The sequence below is a fragment of the Dermochelys coriacea genome, chromosome 19 (genome assembly GCF_009764565.3).
Source record: "Dermochelys coriacea isolate rDerCor1 chromosome 19, rDerCor1.pri.v4, whole genome shotgun sequence".
NCBI classification, from domain to species: Eukaryota; Metazoa; Chordata; order Testudines; family Dermochelyidae; genus Dermochelys; species Dermochelys coriacea.
In genome coordinates, this window is record NC_050086.2 from 3,917,468 (window position 1) to 3,930,337 (window position 12,870).

The 12,870-nt window shown below is 39.7% G+C and overlaps 1 protein-coding gene across 8 annotated transcripts in view; it reads right to left on the bottom strand.

Moving 5' to 3' along the window:
* Positions 1–12,870, bottom strand: part of LOC119845311 (zinc finger MYM-type protein 4) — a 57,473-nt gene that overhangs the window by 13,026 nt on the left and 31,577 nt on the right. For 6 of the 8 annotated variants that reach the window (XM_038377415.2, XM_038377418.2, XM_043505911.1 and 3 more), the window contains 13 exons: positions 11,149–11,299; positions 9,701–9,816; positions 9,307–9,582; positions 8,673–8,823; positions 8,268–8,440; positions 7,511–7,661; positions 5,412–5,552; positions 5,024–5,061; positions 3,924–4,068; positions 2,601–2,719; positions 1,547–1,718; positions 387–440; positions 115–294 (listed from right to left, as the gene is read on the bottom strand). In XM_038377415.2, the coding sequence (XP_038233343.1) occupies positions 115–294; positions 387–440; positions 1,547–1,718; positions 2,601–2,719; positions 3,924–4,068; positions 5,024–5,061; positions 5,412–5,552; positions 7,511–7,661; positions 8,268–8,440; positions 8,673–8,823; positions 9,307–9,582; positions 9,701–9,816; positions 11,149–11,299 (1,867 nt within the window). The remainder of the gene's footprint in view (positions 1–114; positions 295–386; positions 441–1,546; positions 1,719–2,600; positions 2,720–3,923; positions 4,069–5,023; positions 5,062–5,411; positions 5,553–7,510; positions 7,662–8,267; positions 8,441–8,672; positions 8,824–9,306; positions 9,583–9,700; positions 9,817–11,148; positions 11,300–12,870) is intronic. The other 2 variants (XM_043505912.1, XM_043505913.1) reach the window with 1 other exon arrangement.

Below are 12,870 nucleotides of genomic sequence, written 5' to 3' on the forward strand. Positions count from 1 at the left end.
GGACAAATTAACTTCTTGCATTAAAAATAATGGAAGGATAGTTCCCAGCAAATCATGTAGATTTTTTTTTTTTTTAAATACGTGACAGTGCATTTTTCTACATGTTACACAAACCTGAGGGAAAGTCTGCCTCCAGGTCCTGCTCCATGTCCCCTTTAGAGAACTGCCTCAGCTCGGGGTCTGGATCCTGCATGGCATTTGATCGTAAGGCATAGTGATTCAGCTCATCCTCCCAGCTGTGTGGAGTTGACACTGCTTCCGATTCTAGGTCTCCACTGTAGGTGCTGCCTTGATCTGCAATTAAGAGGACCCATATACAAAATGCACCAAAAGGAAAAAGAGATGTACAGTAGGACCCAAGTCCTCTCTACAAATGAAATACAAACCTCTCTCAAATATCTTAGGGTCCAGGAACAGCTCATGCTCAGATGTTTGGGATCCTTAAGAAAAAAAAAAAAATACAACAAGAATTCGTATGGACATGAAGCATTTTACTTATTTAAAACAGCAGCTGAAATGCAGAATTTCTTAGCTCATATAATTGATCCAAAAGGTCAGGAGACTAACCGGTCAATCTTGGGCTAAGAATAGTGCGGGCAGGTATTGTGCAGATTCTACACTCCCCACTATAGCTCTACTAATACACCTTAACCTGGGCTCCAGTCATCTCATGGAAAAATAAACCCCAACCCCCCATCATTCACACACCATTTTCTTAATTTTTTTCCTCACCTCGCTATTTACTGGGGTCATTTGCAGACAAACAGGATCTTTGTTTTGTCTTTTCAGGTTGCTTCCCATCTTTCATAAGGGGAGATTCCCCCTTCTCACCCCAATCCCTTCTACAGTCCAGTCTATGAAAACCCAACTTAAAAACAGACAGCTGGGAAACTCTTGGGTGGCATAACCAGCTCTATGCTACTCTCCTGGTGTAGCCTGAAAATGCACAAAGTTCTGGGGCAACAGCTCAGCACCCCCTGGGGTCTCTTACTGCCAATGCAAGTGAGACCAGCCCCTAGCTTCCCCCAGGATCAGGGAATGCCAAGTCGCCACCTCTGGCCCCCTGTACCTCCTCTGGTCCTTTGACAAGTACAGCTCAACCAAACCCAAGGTTCTAGGCCAAAAACCCCTGAAAAAAATCACAAGTGGCTACTTGTGAGTGAGGGGATCAGGACCTGCAATGGGAACTGAGCAGCAACAGTAAATGAATTTTAAAGAAAAAACAAACAGACATGCCCTCAAAATAAACAACAAAAATACAGGCGACAGGATATGGAAGCAAAATGATTTCTAAATGGACTATGTGTTTAAAGTATTCAAGAAGGCATCCTGGCTTTAAGAGATGGGTAACCAAAATCCCTTATGGAGTAAGACCATTTTCACTGCATTTGCCCATGGGAAAATAAAATAGCAGCTTGCTGATGGGGCAAAAGGAAGGCTTATCACAGCATAATGCAGGGGCATCTGTTCCAATGCAGGCAAAGCTGACATTTACCTACCTTTCACAGAAATACTTCCTTTAGTATCTTTTAAAATGATCACATACCTCCATGAGAGTGCGTTTTTTCCTTCTCTTCATCTTCTGCAATCATTTCTGCCATTTGAAGGAGATCAGCCTCAAATGGATTTGTGGGAATCTTCTCCTTGATGTCCTGAATAGTCTCTATGATCTTATCGGCATTGTCCAGAGTAGTTGGGATAAGCATGGGAACTGGTACCTAAACACACACAGGAAAGTTTAGATTTCTGAACAACGACTTGTTTTGTTGCACACAAAGCAGTTTTTTGAGTACCAAATGCATTAAAGAGGATCCAGCTATTTTTCTTCCTCTGGCTCTTAGTCTGCGTTGCCCCTTTAATCTATCTGCAGATTGGACAACTTGCTGTACCTCTGCAATAACCTGAACGATTCCTTTTACCACCACCTCTTTCCTCTACTGCCCAGCTTTATGACCCCGCATAATGAACAAAATGAATCAAGCAGAAGAGGACTGGATGGGATTCCCTCCAAACCCCATAACTGACCAGAGATTTGAGTGCCAGAAGAGCTCAACATCTGAACACATGGCCTTTGTGGCACTTCCAGCCTCTGAAAACTCTAGGACCTAAACCCCAGGATCTGAATCTGAACCCAAGATTCTCACATTGGATTAGCCTATGCCAACTCTTTTCCTAAAAGGATGTTTACAGTATCTACATTGCTAGAGGTTCTGAAAGCACCCTGGGACAGTAGTAGAAACGCTACATAACCAGGTATTTTTTAATAGATAAGAGACTCAGGCTGAAGATTTTAGGAAATCTCTCTCTAATTCAAATCTTTTGATGATGAAGTTGGGACCCCTGGGTTATAATTTAAGGTACAGCAGCAGAGAAGCTTTTTGAGGATGGGTATTAAATTTTAAGTGACCTCTAAGGCAATGGGACATGACTATAGCTCTTGCAACCATCTTTTCCCCCTGAATACTGCCTACTGGGATGTGTTTAGACAGAGTAAGAACAAATATAACCCTCACTGTTCTTTGTTCTAGCGAGACCAATCTTTAAACTGCAGGCCATAGAACATAACCATGAGTTGTCAGATGAGCTGAAGGGTAACTTACAGGTACTGGCACCCCAAGTGGAACTGGTGTATACTGGGTGAAGAGGTGAAGGGGCACTGGCACAAACACTGGTACAGGAACAGGCACCACAAGGATTTGGGGTCGAACTTCATCTTCCTCTGTCATGTTTAAAAAAAAGAAAAAAAAAAAAGTGGTTTGATTCCCAGAGGCAAGGGAACGTCTGACAACTCAGTAATATCTCAGAGTGGTCCATGGAGAAATTATTATTAATAATTCCATTAACAGTGACTTCTGCTTGTAACTCCCCATGCACAACCTTGTACGTTCATCCCAGTGACTGACATGTCTACATAGCTGTGCGCACACCTCCTGCCCCGAGCTCTTAACAGAGGATTACATGCCAGGTAATAAGACAGATTTACCTGAAACAGGACAGGATTCCTGTCAAGACAGATAAATGTATGTATCATAGAAAGTCAAGGGCTGTGACTTAGACCACTCTTCACCAGACTAGCTTACACCCCCTTTGTATGGCAAGGGCTAAATTCTGGTCACAAAGGGTCAAATGGGAGGTTTACGATTGATATCACTTGAATTGGAATGTAGCCTTAAAACGTTTAGGTCAATTATTCGAAGAGGATGCCAAATTTGTGCCTGTGTCTGCATCAATAAAAGCCAGCATTTTATTGAAAAATTGCACCTACACATGCCAAGTGGATTATTCCATATCTAACTATTTAGTTCACCCACACTGGGTTTAAGTTTGACACTCCACTCTTTTTATGGACTTACTCTAGCAAATCCCTTGCATCTTCCTTGGAAGCGACATTTAACTTTAGTGCCGTTATTAGAAACGGTTAGGTATACAATTCAGATGTAAACAATATTGTGACCATATACATGAACAATGGCAAAGAAAGAGGTATTTCATACGCTGTTCTATCAGAAGAAGGATGAATGCTTGATTGAAATGAATACTAGACTGCGTGATCTTGTGTCTTATACTCAAATTGGGAGCCAAAAACTCCTTAATTCTAATCCTAGAGCAACACAAGGTCCCTCTGTAGACTTCAGCATGTCTCTTGACCTCCCTGCTTCACTTTCCATGTCTATAACATGATGATAGCACCCTTGTGAAAGTTAGAGCGGATTCCAAGGTGCATTGCAGATGCAGTTTTCATGGACTTCAAGAAATGCAGATGGAGATTCTTATATAGTTATAACAGAAAATGATGCTTACAAGCACTATGCAATCAAGCAAAACTCTTATTTTAATATTAAAAATCCTTGTCACGCGCACTGTTATTCATTCACCTGCAATACAGGCCTTTTTTTAAAAAAGGAAGGCAATCTGACACATACCAGTCTGGCATTCCTTATTCTGGGTATGAGGTTTGCAAGATGTGGCCTTGGTCTGGGTGATTGGCTTGCACAATAATGCTTTGTTTTTTAAAAGCCTTGGAGGTTGTGATGGTGGTAGTTTCAGGGCGTCTGTCTGAGTACTAGCCTGGTTTTAAATACAGAAAAGAAAGTATGTTAAGTTCAATATATTTGGCTATGGTATTTTATTACAATATGAGATACATGCCTCCTGCAATATAAGACAGACGTAATTTAAAAAATGGAGAATTTGGTATGCAACATACTTTATTGTTAAAGTGTGATAACCACAAAAAATTTGCAAAAATGGTATCTTATTTGCTCCTCATGTGTCTACACATCTCTCTTTTATTTCTGTCAGTGAAGCAAAGGGTGATTTGTTTATTGCTGTCAACACTGCTGAGAGTAAACCTGCAAGAGTGTCTTGTTTTAGATAACAAATAATGCTGGCTAAGTTCTGATTTGAAACCTTAACTGTTTAACAAATATCTAAGACCCAGAAAGAACACAGCTTAGTTTTCAGATGCCATGTGGGGAATGCAATTAGAAATATCCCATCAACTAGGCAAACCTCATATGAAGTCACTAAAAAGGAAAAAATATAAAAGTAGAACACACCAAGCCCGTCAATTTTAGGATCACTTTTTTGACTGTAAGCAGACTGATTAGTTTTGTTTCTAATTTCCTGCACACTGTGCTGAATCTCTCTCTCTCTCTCTCATCATCTATTCCAATAGCATGATCAGATTACAGTAGAGACTCCACTAGGGGGGAACATATATTTGCATTCATGGGCATATTGTAGTTTAGAATATCAAATCAGCAGTTTACCAGTGTACACCAAAAGAAAGACTTCTCTGTGCACAAAAAATTCTAGCTATCTATGAAGATGTTAACAAGTTGGATGTATTTTGAATCTCAGTCACTGTCAGAAAAAAAATCAGTTCAAATAACTGCTGTAACACTACATATGGAACAGAGATATTTGATGTTTGGATAATATCTCTAACAAATTAGTGTGTCTGAGCAAAGCGGGGGGAGGAGCAGGAAGAAGTGTAAAAGTTCTTTTGCAAAAAACTTACATCTCCAATGATCTTTGCTGTCACAGTAGGAACTGCACCTGTTAATTAGAACAGCATAAACTTAATTTCTGTGTTGCCTAACAGTAAGACCCTCTTCCAATAGAGGTCAAGTCTTAAACCCCATTGGGCCCAATTCTCTGTTGAATTTAATTAACATTATAGTTATTTACACCTGTGCAAAGTGAATGTGAAATCCTCGCCATTCTAATTTGGTAGCATTTTACATTTGCTCTGCAGTTGTATAAGTGAAGGCACAAAGTGCAGGGCAATGAAGAACTGGGCCTGTTATCTTCAATGGGAGCAGGACCTAATGCTGCCTATCAGATCTATGAGCCCAAGAAAAAAAAGATATAAAAAGACTTTGAAATTGAGTATTGAGGAATTCTACCTTGTAAGACATTGTTGGAGTTAACCGTGGGCTGGGCAGCAGGGGCACTTGCTAAGGATACCACGTTTGCTATAACTGGAGTTGAATCCTTCCTTAGAGAAGGAGGGCCTGATGAAGATGTTGGTGTCATGGAAAGGTTTGCTGTTCAGAAAAAGCAGAAGAAATATAGCGTAAGCATTAATATTACTGATAACAGGGTGTATTCATAGCTAGTCTAACATATGATGCAAAACCCACCCTCCACTCCAATACATACACAAGCTTTTAACTATAAGAGTGTAAGTGTCAACTGCAGGCTTTCAATTTAGATTTAAAAAAATCTGTTTCTTTAAATTCCATATGCAAACCATGCTACCCAATCAGTGGGACATCTCAGATGTTCATCACAGCATGAAAGGACCTTTCTATTTGTATTATTATGTTATATTACATAAGTGCCATGGGGCCAACTGAGAATGGGACCGCACTAGGCACTGTACAAACAGTAGTATAAGAGACAGTCCATGCCCCAAAATCCTTATAATCTAAACAACTTAGGTGTATTGTAACAATGTCCTACAAGACTCTTCACTATCAAAGGTTTGTTTAAGTCCTTGACATTCATAATCCCCAGGTTTACCATATTTCACAAAAGGTACTGTTCCCAGGAGTCTCTGGTACTAACCCAGACAAGAGGCCAGATTTTCAGAAGTATTGCACACCTGTAGCACATCTGTTTCAGATGAAGTTGCAGGTACTCTGAACTTCTGAAAATCAGGGCCATGGTACCCATCACTATCCTTACTACTTAACACACTAACTGACAAACTTTACACTACGCCAGGAGTGTCAAATGTTTTAGTAACAGTGTGAGAGTATAAATTAAATTACTGAGTTACATATTACCCTCAATCCACAGCAAAAGTCCCACTGCCATCAATAGGAGATTTGCACAAGGATCAAGGGTAGAATATGGCCTGGAAGCATACAACACACTTTAATATTTATTATTTGGTGAGTAATTTACAGTGTTGCAGTCACTATCATTCACCGGCAGAATATGCCCCTCTTTAGGACCACTACTATTTCTCCCCTTTGTTTCTCTTCCTCTTCCTGTCTTCCTCCCCTCTAACACTTCATTGCCTATAGCAACTCACAGTACCTATTCCTTTGGGATGAACTTTCACCCTCCTTCCCATTCCATCTGCTCAAATAATCAGTGAGGAATAGCTACAGCTTACATCAAGCTTAACACTAATATTTTAAGAGTCAACACCTAACAAAACTGGAGCTCGGAGTCATTGTTTCAAAATGTCTGCACATTTGGGAAGACAACCCATCACTGGTTAAACGAGGTTCACATTTGAAAGTTTGTCTTCACAATCATGAGGTTTACAAATGTATTTTTTTTAATTAATATGTCGATTCTGCCAAATATGATGCTGCCATGCGGGGCCGCTTCAAGAAAACCAGGTGCCTGACATCTCTTCAACAGACATTACTCTAATCAAACATGCTTTTGCAAACAGTGACACTCAAAAAGTAATTTATTTGTCTCTTTCTCTACATTGAGCGTTTGTCTACTTAACATGTAGAGAAATCTTGTTTCTCCACTAGAGAGGATTCAAGTGACAAGAGGCAGAAAAGTCCTATATCAGGTGTTTCTCAACCTGAGTGAGGAGGGATCACAAGTGCAAAGCCAGCATTATGGGGTGGCAAGCAGGGCAATTGCCTGGGGCCTCATGCCACAGGGGGGCCCGGGAAGCTAAGTTATATGCTTCAGCCCCGGGCAGCAGGGATCAGGCTTCGGCTTAGTAGAGGGGTAAAAAATTTATTTATTGATAGACCAAAGCGGGTTGCCAGCACAAAAAGGTTGAGAAACATAGCCCTGTATCATTGAATCATTGGTTTAGAAGGGACTGCTAGGGTCATCTAGTCTAATCCCCTGCCAAGATGCGGGATATACCTGAGTCCATCCAATGGCTATTCTCTCAGTAGGGTGTGTGTGTGTACATTATTTATGAAAAGATCCACTGAACTGAGTTTCCCCTGAAATGTACATACTGCATTATCCAAAGCAATTGTTCCGTTCTTATGTTCTAATTCATATCCTATTTTACCTGTGTTGTTCTGAGGTGGGGGTTCAGACACAGTTTGCTGATTACAGAACATCAAAATACAAAGCAGGTTGCAAAAATGTTTGATCTCCCCTTGCCATTTCATAGACTCACTGAGTTTACCTTGTCTTTTACAACCATCACACTTTGCCATCTAAAAAAAAAACAGCACAGGGAAAAAAATTAAAAAACTCAAATACCAGGATAACAATGCATGCATATAATAGACCCCCCTTCCCACCTACCTCCAAAAAAAAGCTTTTGGCTTATATGCTGGTACTTTTATAATAGCCGCAACATTTATTGGCACTGCCACCAAACAGCCTAAGGAATGAGAGCATTATATTGTGTTCTCCTGCGAGGTTCCTTTATATGTAGAACTGGCGTTCACAACTTGTGGGAGGCATTCAAAGCCACAAAGGAAACCTGGCACCCATCTCCCCTGCGAAGCCTAGGAGCAGCACCAAAGCCAATAAACAGGATTTTATAATTATAGAGGCCCCGGGTGGTGCGTTGAGTGTGCCCCAGAGTGAGTCAGAGAACAAGCAGGGCTGAAGACCCAAATAACCTTTCTAATTCTGACAGTAAATGAAAAACACCAAAGAGCGAAGACTTCTTTTTCATTCAGCTCCCACAGATATGCAAGATCTTTAACGGAAGCAAAGGTCCACTGTAGACTGTTTCATGCAGCTCTTGGGCTTCAAAAGTTCTTTTGTTATGGCATTTAAATTTCAGAAAGTGATGCATGAAAGCTACTTACCTGATAAAACAAAACCGTAAATTTAGACATGCATTCTTCTGAGCAGAACTCCTCCATCTTCCCCCCAAAGTGATTCTGGACCAGTTTGGGGGAAGCCTGTAAACAGTAACTGCACATTTTACAGTGGTTTCCCCAACGTTTAGCCAAGTCGTGTTTATAGAGCAGTTTACAACCTAAGACATCAAAGGAAGAACAAAAAAAAATTTTTTTTATATCAAATTAAGGTGTTTATTTAGCTCTTGCAGTTAATTGTGACTTTTATGATCAATTTTAATAAATTATCGTAGAGTATGGACAAAGACCTAAGAAGGTTAACAGATGAGATTTCTCATTTTCTTGCCCTAATTTTATGGCAGGATGCTTTCTGATAGGATTTACCCGACACACAAGCCTGCCTTTTCTTACCTTCACTACAGAATGGCTTGTCTATTCCCGAGAACCGCACTGTCTCCTTGATAATCTTCTCAATTTTGCAGTATGCACACATTGCCATTACACTACTTCTCTTCTTATATTCATCACAGCAGGTCTTCCCACAAAACTGAAACATTTTACCCTGTGATTACAAGAGAATAATTCAATTATGCAAAATCTTGTTTTCCCTCCAAAACCAGTATTTTTAAATAGTTAAAAAACAATACAAAAAAACATGTAAGGGATTTCTAGTGCTGGTGAAAGTCACCATTTGATAATGCTGGAGAATAAAGTCCGCAGAACAGATGCAGCACAAGGGGGGAGTGGAAAGGTTCCCACAGACGCACCCACCAATGTTCTTCACTCCTGACTGAAGGAGGCAAGAAGGAAAGCTGCCTACATAGTCATTTAATCCTTTCCCTTTCTTCTGAGGCAATCAAAAAGGAAGCAAATCAATGCCAATTTTGATGGTGGTTTTGCTGTACCGAACCTACTACCCAAATCCCAGGATAGCTGGCTATAGCAAGACACCAAAGGACTATTGCCAGATTATTGCCCCACGTTAGGGTTTTGTGTCTGTTTCTGATTCAGAAAGATCTGCATGCAAAGCTCTAATCTTTGTTACCTTGTAGTCAAGCAGTTCAGGTTTGGTTGCAAACAGTCGGTTACAGTGCTGACACTTGAGTTTCACAACAGTGCGGGCAAAAGTGACTTGCTGGGACTGAGCAGCGAGCCTCTGGAGACCAGCTGCAGCTGAGCTGCTCATGGAACTGGGGGAGACAGTCGAGGTAGTGCCACCTGATGCCGATACTGTTGCCCCAGAGGGAATGCTTACAATGACTTGACCCTGCGACAGGGGCACCACAGAGGAGTTCATTCCTGCAGGCTTGTTGAACAAGTTCTGTTGGAAAGCAATTGAGGAAGGTATATTTTGCAACAGGAAACTCATCTCTTGGAAATTATAGCACTAGTCTACCATTCTATTAATTGAACTTTGAAAGAAAGTCTAGACATGATACCTGAAAAGCTACAACGCAGCTGTAACTGCAGAAATTGCGTATACTCCCATCGGACATAGCCAGGTGATACTGAGGGATTGCTGAAGTTTTACAGCTGTTACACTGAACTTGGACACCTGATGGAAAAACAATGAAAAAAGAAAACCCAGTGAATAAACCCATGATTAAAAGCATTGCAAATGGCTTTATGCTGTGTGTAAAAAAAACACCAAGGATTCTGAATGACACAGTTGGATATATCTAAGAAAGAATATGACCAAACATCCTATAGAAAAAGCAGCAGCAGCAGCCAAAGTAGATTGAGCACTTTATGATACATTGACATGAGCACTGCAATGGTGGTACATAGGTTCCTACATCGTACTTTATAGTTAATTAATGCTCCCAGTATTGCTGGCAGGTCAGTAAACATTTTCCCCATTTTACAAGAGAAGCATCAGAGGGACAGAAGCTAAAGCCAAAGGGGGAATGAGTGTCAATCTGGAATGTTAAAATGCAAAAGTTCTGAGGCCCACACCTGTCATTTGTGACATGTAAAAGGGTTGAGGGTTTTACAACAAAAAAATAAAAATACAAAACCTGCTGTTTAAACAATACATTTGAAGGGTTTGGCAGAAACGTGATGACCTATGTACAAGATACAGGAATCAGAGTACTAGAGTGATTAAAGTCTTCCCAGTGCTTTTGACTATATGAAAAGCTATAATTTTTTAAAATTATAATTGTAGTACTGGAACACAGTGTATGCAGAATGTGAAAGAATGTATGTTCCTTGATAAAATCCCCTGGTTAACTGGCTGAGAAAGAACTTGGCCTGCAAAGAAATGGAGTGTTTTACAAACAAAGGCCAACAAACAAACCAACAAACCATACACTGGTTATCACCTCAGAACCATCATTTATGCCAATTTCATCACAATTGTAGGCATGCCCATGACCAAACAGTGCACTAGATTAGTGCACCCTGCCACTCACACCACACCTGTCTGTTTCATGCTTCATGCTGTGAAGAGGAAGTACATTAAGATTTACAGGTATCTTCCTGCTCTCTGAAGTCATAGGAAATTCTGCACAGGTTGTTGTTCTAGCAGATAGGGAACAGGATGTGCATTCGATATCAACACAGCAAATAGATCCACTTTTAGGGCTATCAGCATTCAAAGCATGCAAGCAAGTTTACACCCAATTGCACAAAAAGAAAAAGAGGTAGTAAACTAAAAGTTGATAAAACTTTAGCTTCTTATTCTTTTTTCCTGGCAAAATAAGATAATATTTAAACTGGAAGCACTGCAAAGTTAATAGTTGTGTATACAACAAGGAAAAAACATAGCTCTTATTTCAGCCTATTATTCTAATTATTTTTTAAGCTTTGTTTTCAAGATGAACTAAGTTTGATCTAAACTAGATGGAACTACAGATGCAAAACAAAAACAAAGGAATAAAGTTACCTGCAGATGTAACCATTTTAACTCTGTAGGCTGACAAACAGTTAACAGAGCAAAAGAGTTCGGTCTTTCCTAAATTATTTGTGCTCTCTATCATCTCAGCTGAAGATCTCAAAGACTTGCACAGTGCACAGGGTGTGATTTTGGCTGACTTCTGTGGAAAGAATAAAGTAAGTTACTCATTTGGAGCTTAAAATTTGTATCAAAACTGAAAATTAATCACTCTAGTACGTAAAATGTACATAAAATATGAGAGCCAATGTATGTGAAATTTGATTTCTTATGAAGTTATTGCAGTGTTTATTACTTACAATATATTTCTTCACTGTAACCTTATGCTCCCTCATGTTTGTTTGTACTCCTTGTTTTATGTCTAGGTTGTAAGCCCGTCTTTTTATGTGTTTAAATAGTACCTATCATAATAGTTCTGGGGCCTCTAGCCACTGCAGCAACACCAACAATTCCATTCATCTAGTAGCTTTTGTTGGAGTGTCTCAAATATTTTGCTAACATTAACTTTCAACACACTAGTGAAGTAGGTATGCAATATTGCCATTTTTGCAGATGGAAAGATGAAGGCACAGACAGGTGAAGTTACTTGCCTAGGGATACAGTCAGTGGCAGGGCTGAGACTAGAGTCAACTACCATCTCCTATCCTTAAAAATGCATTTTGTTCTATAATCAAGTAATATCAGAATTTTGTGGAAGGACACAAGGGAAAGAAAGACTATATACAATGTAAGGATTTAAACTATCACAGACGAGTAGTTGGTTAGGACTGGTTTATCAGTTGCGATAAATATATTTTGGGCATAAATCATATACAAGCAATAAAAGATTTATTAACCTTTCATTTTCTTTTTTTTATAAGCTTTGTAAATATTATGGTGGTGCCAGTAAGTCTCCATAGTTAAGGTTATACCAAGATTCGTACAAACAGAACTAAAACCCCTTTTTTTCCACTGTTTAATTAATTTGGTTTCTTAATTTGTCCCAACAGCTCTTCAGAAGACCATTTAATTTTCTAGGTCATTTTCTGGATGAGATGTTCCTACTTTTCCAGAACAAACACTTAAAAAAAATCATTTTGAAATTCATCCCCTTTTTTTGACTTATGTAATCTGAAATGGAACTGCAGGCTCTTCAAATTACATACTGCATGCTTACTCTAGCTACAGTTAAGGGAATTTTTTTCTAAAATAATTATTTTTTTTAGATGCTATTTGTCATAACATTTTTGTTTTAATTATAAATCAAAAGCTCGTGTCTTTAAGAGGCACCATTATAATATCAGAGGTAAAGATAAATGAACAAGGAGATATGAATGACCCTATCATTGTCGCCTCCCACATTCCCCTTCACCCAACTCCCTTTACACAGTCATCTCTCTACTCGCACTGGCCTCCCCACTGCTTTCTGGAGTTGGAGGAACAGAAGAGGAGACTGGGGATGTGGGTTTGTTAGAGATGTGAGGGCACGGAGGGACATCTAAGTCCCACCACTGATTTGCAACTGTACAAGCTGTACAACTACATTATCTTAAAAATTTCTTCTAAAAAGGAGAGAGGAGATAAATATTAAGGGAGGGGGGAACAGAGGGAGGATGCAAGTGACCAAAACTTAAAATATGCTCAGCCATAGACTGAATTTCTTAAAGTCCTGGGAGAAGGAGGGTGGGGAGGGATTATTTGCATCATTTGCAGGAACAGAATTTAAGAAATAAA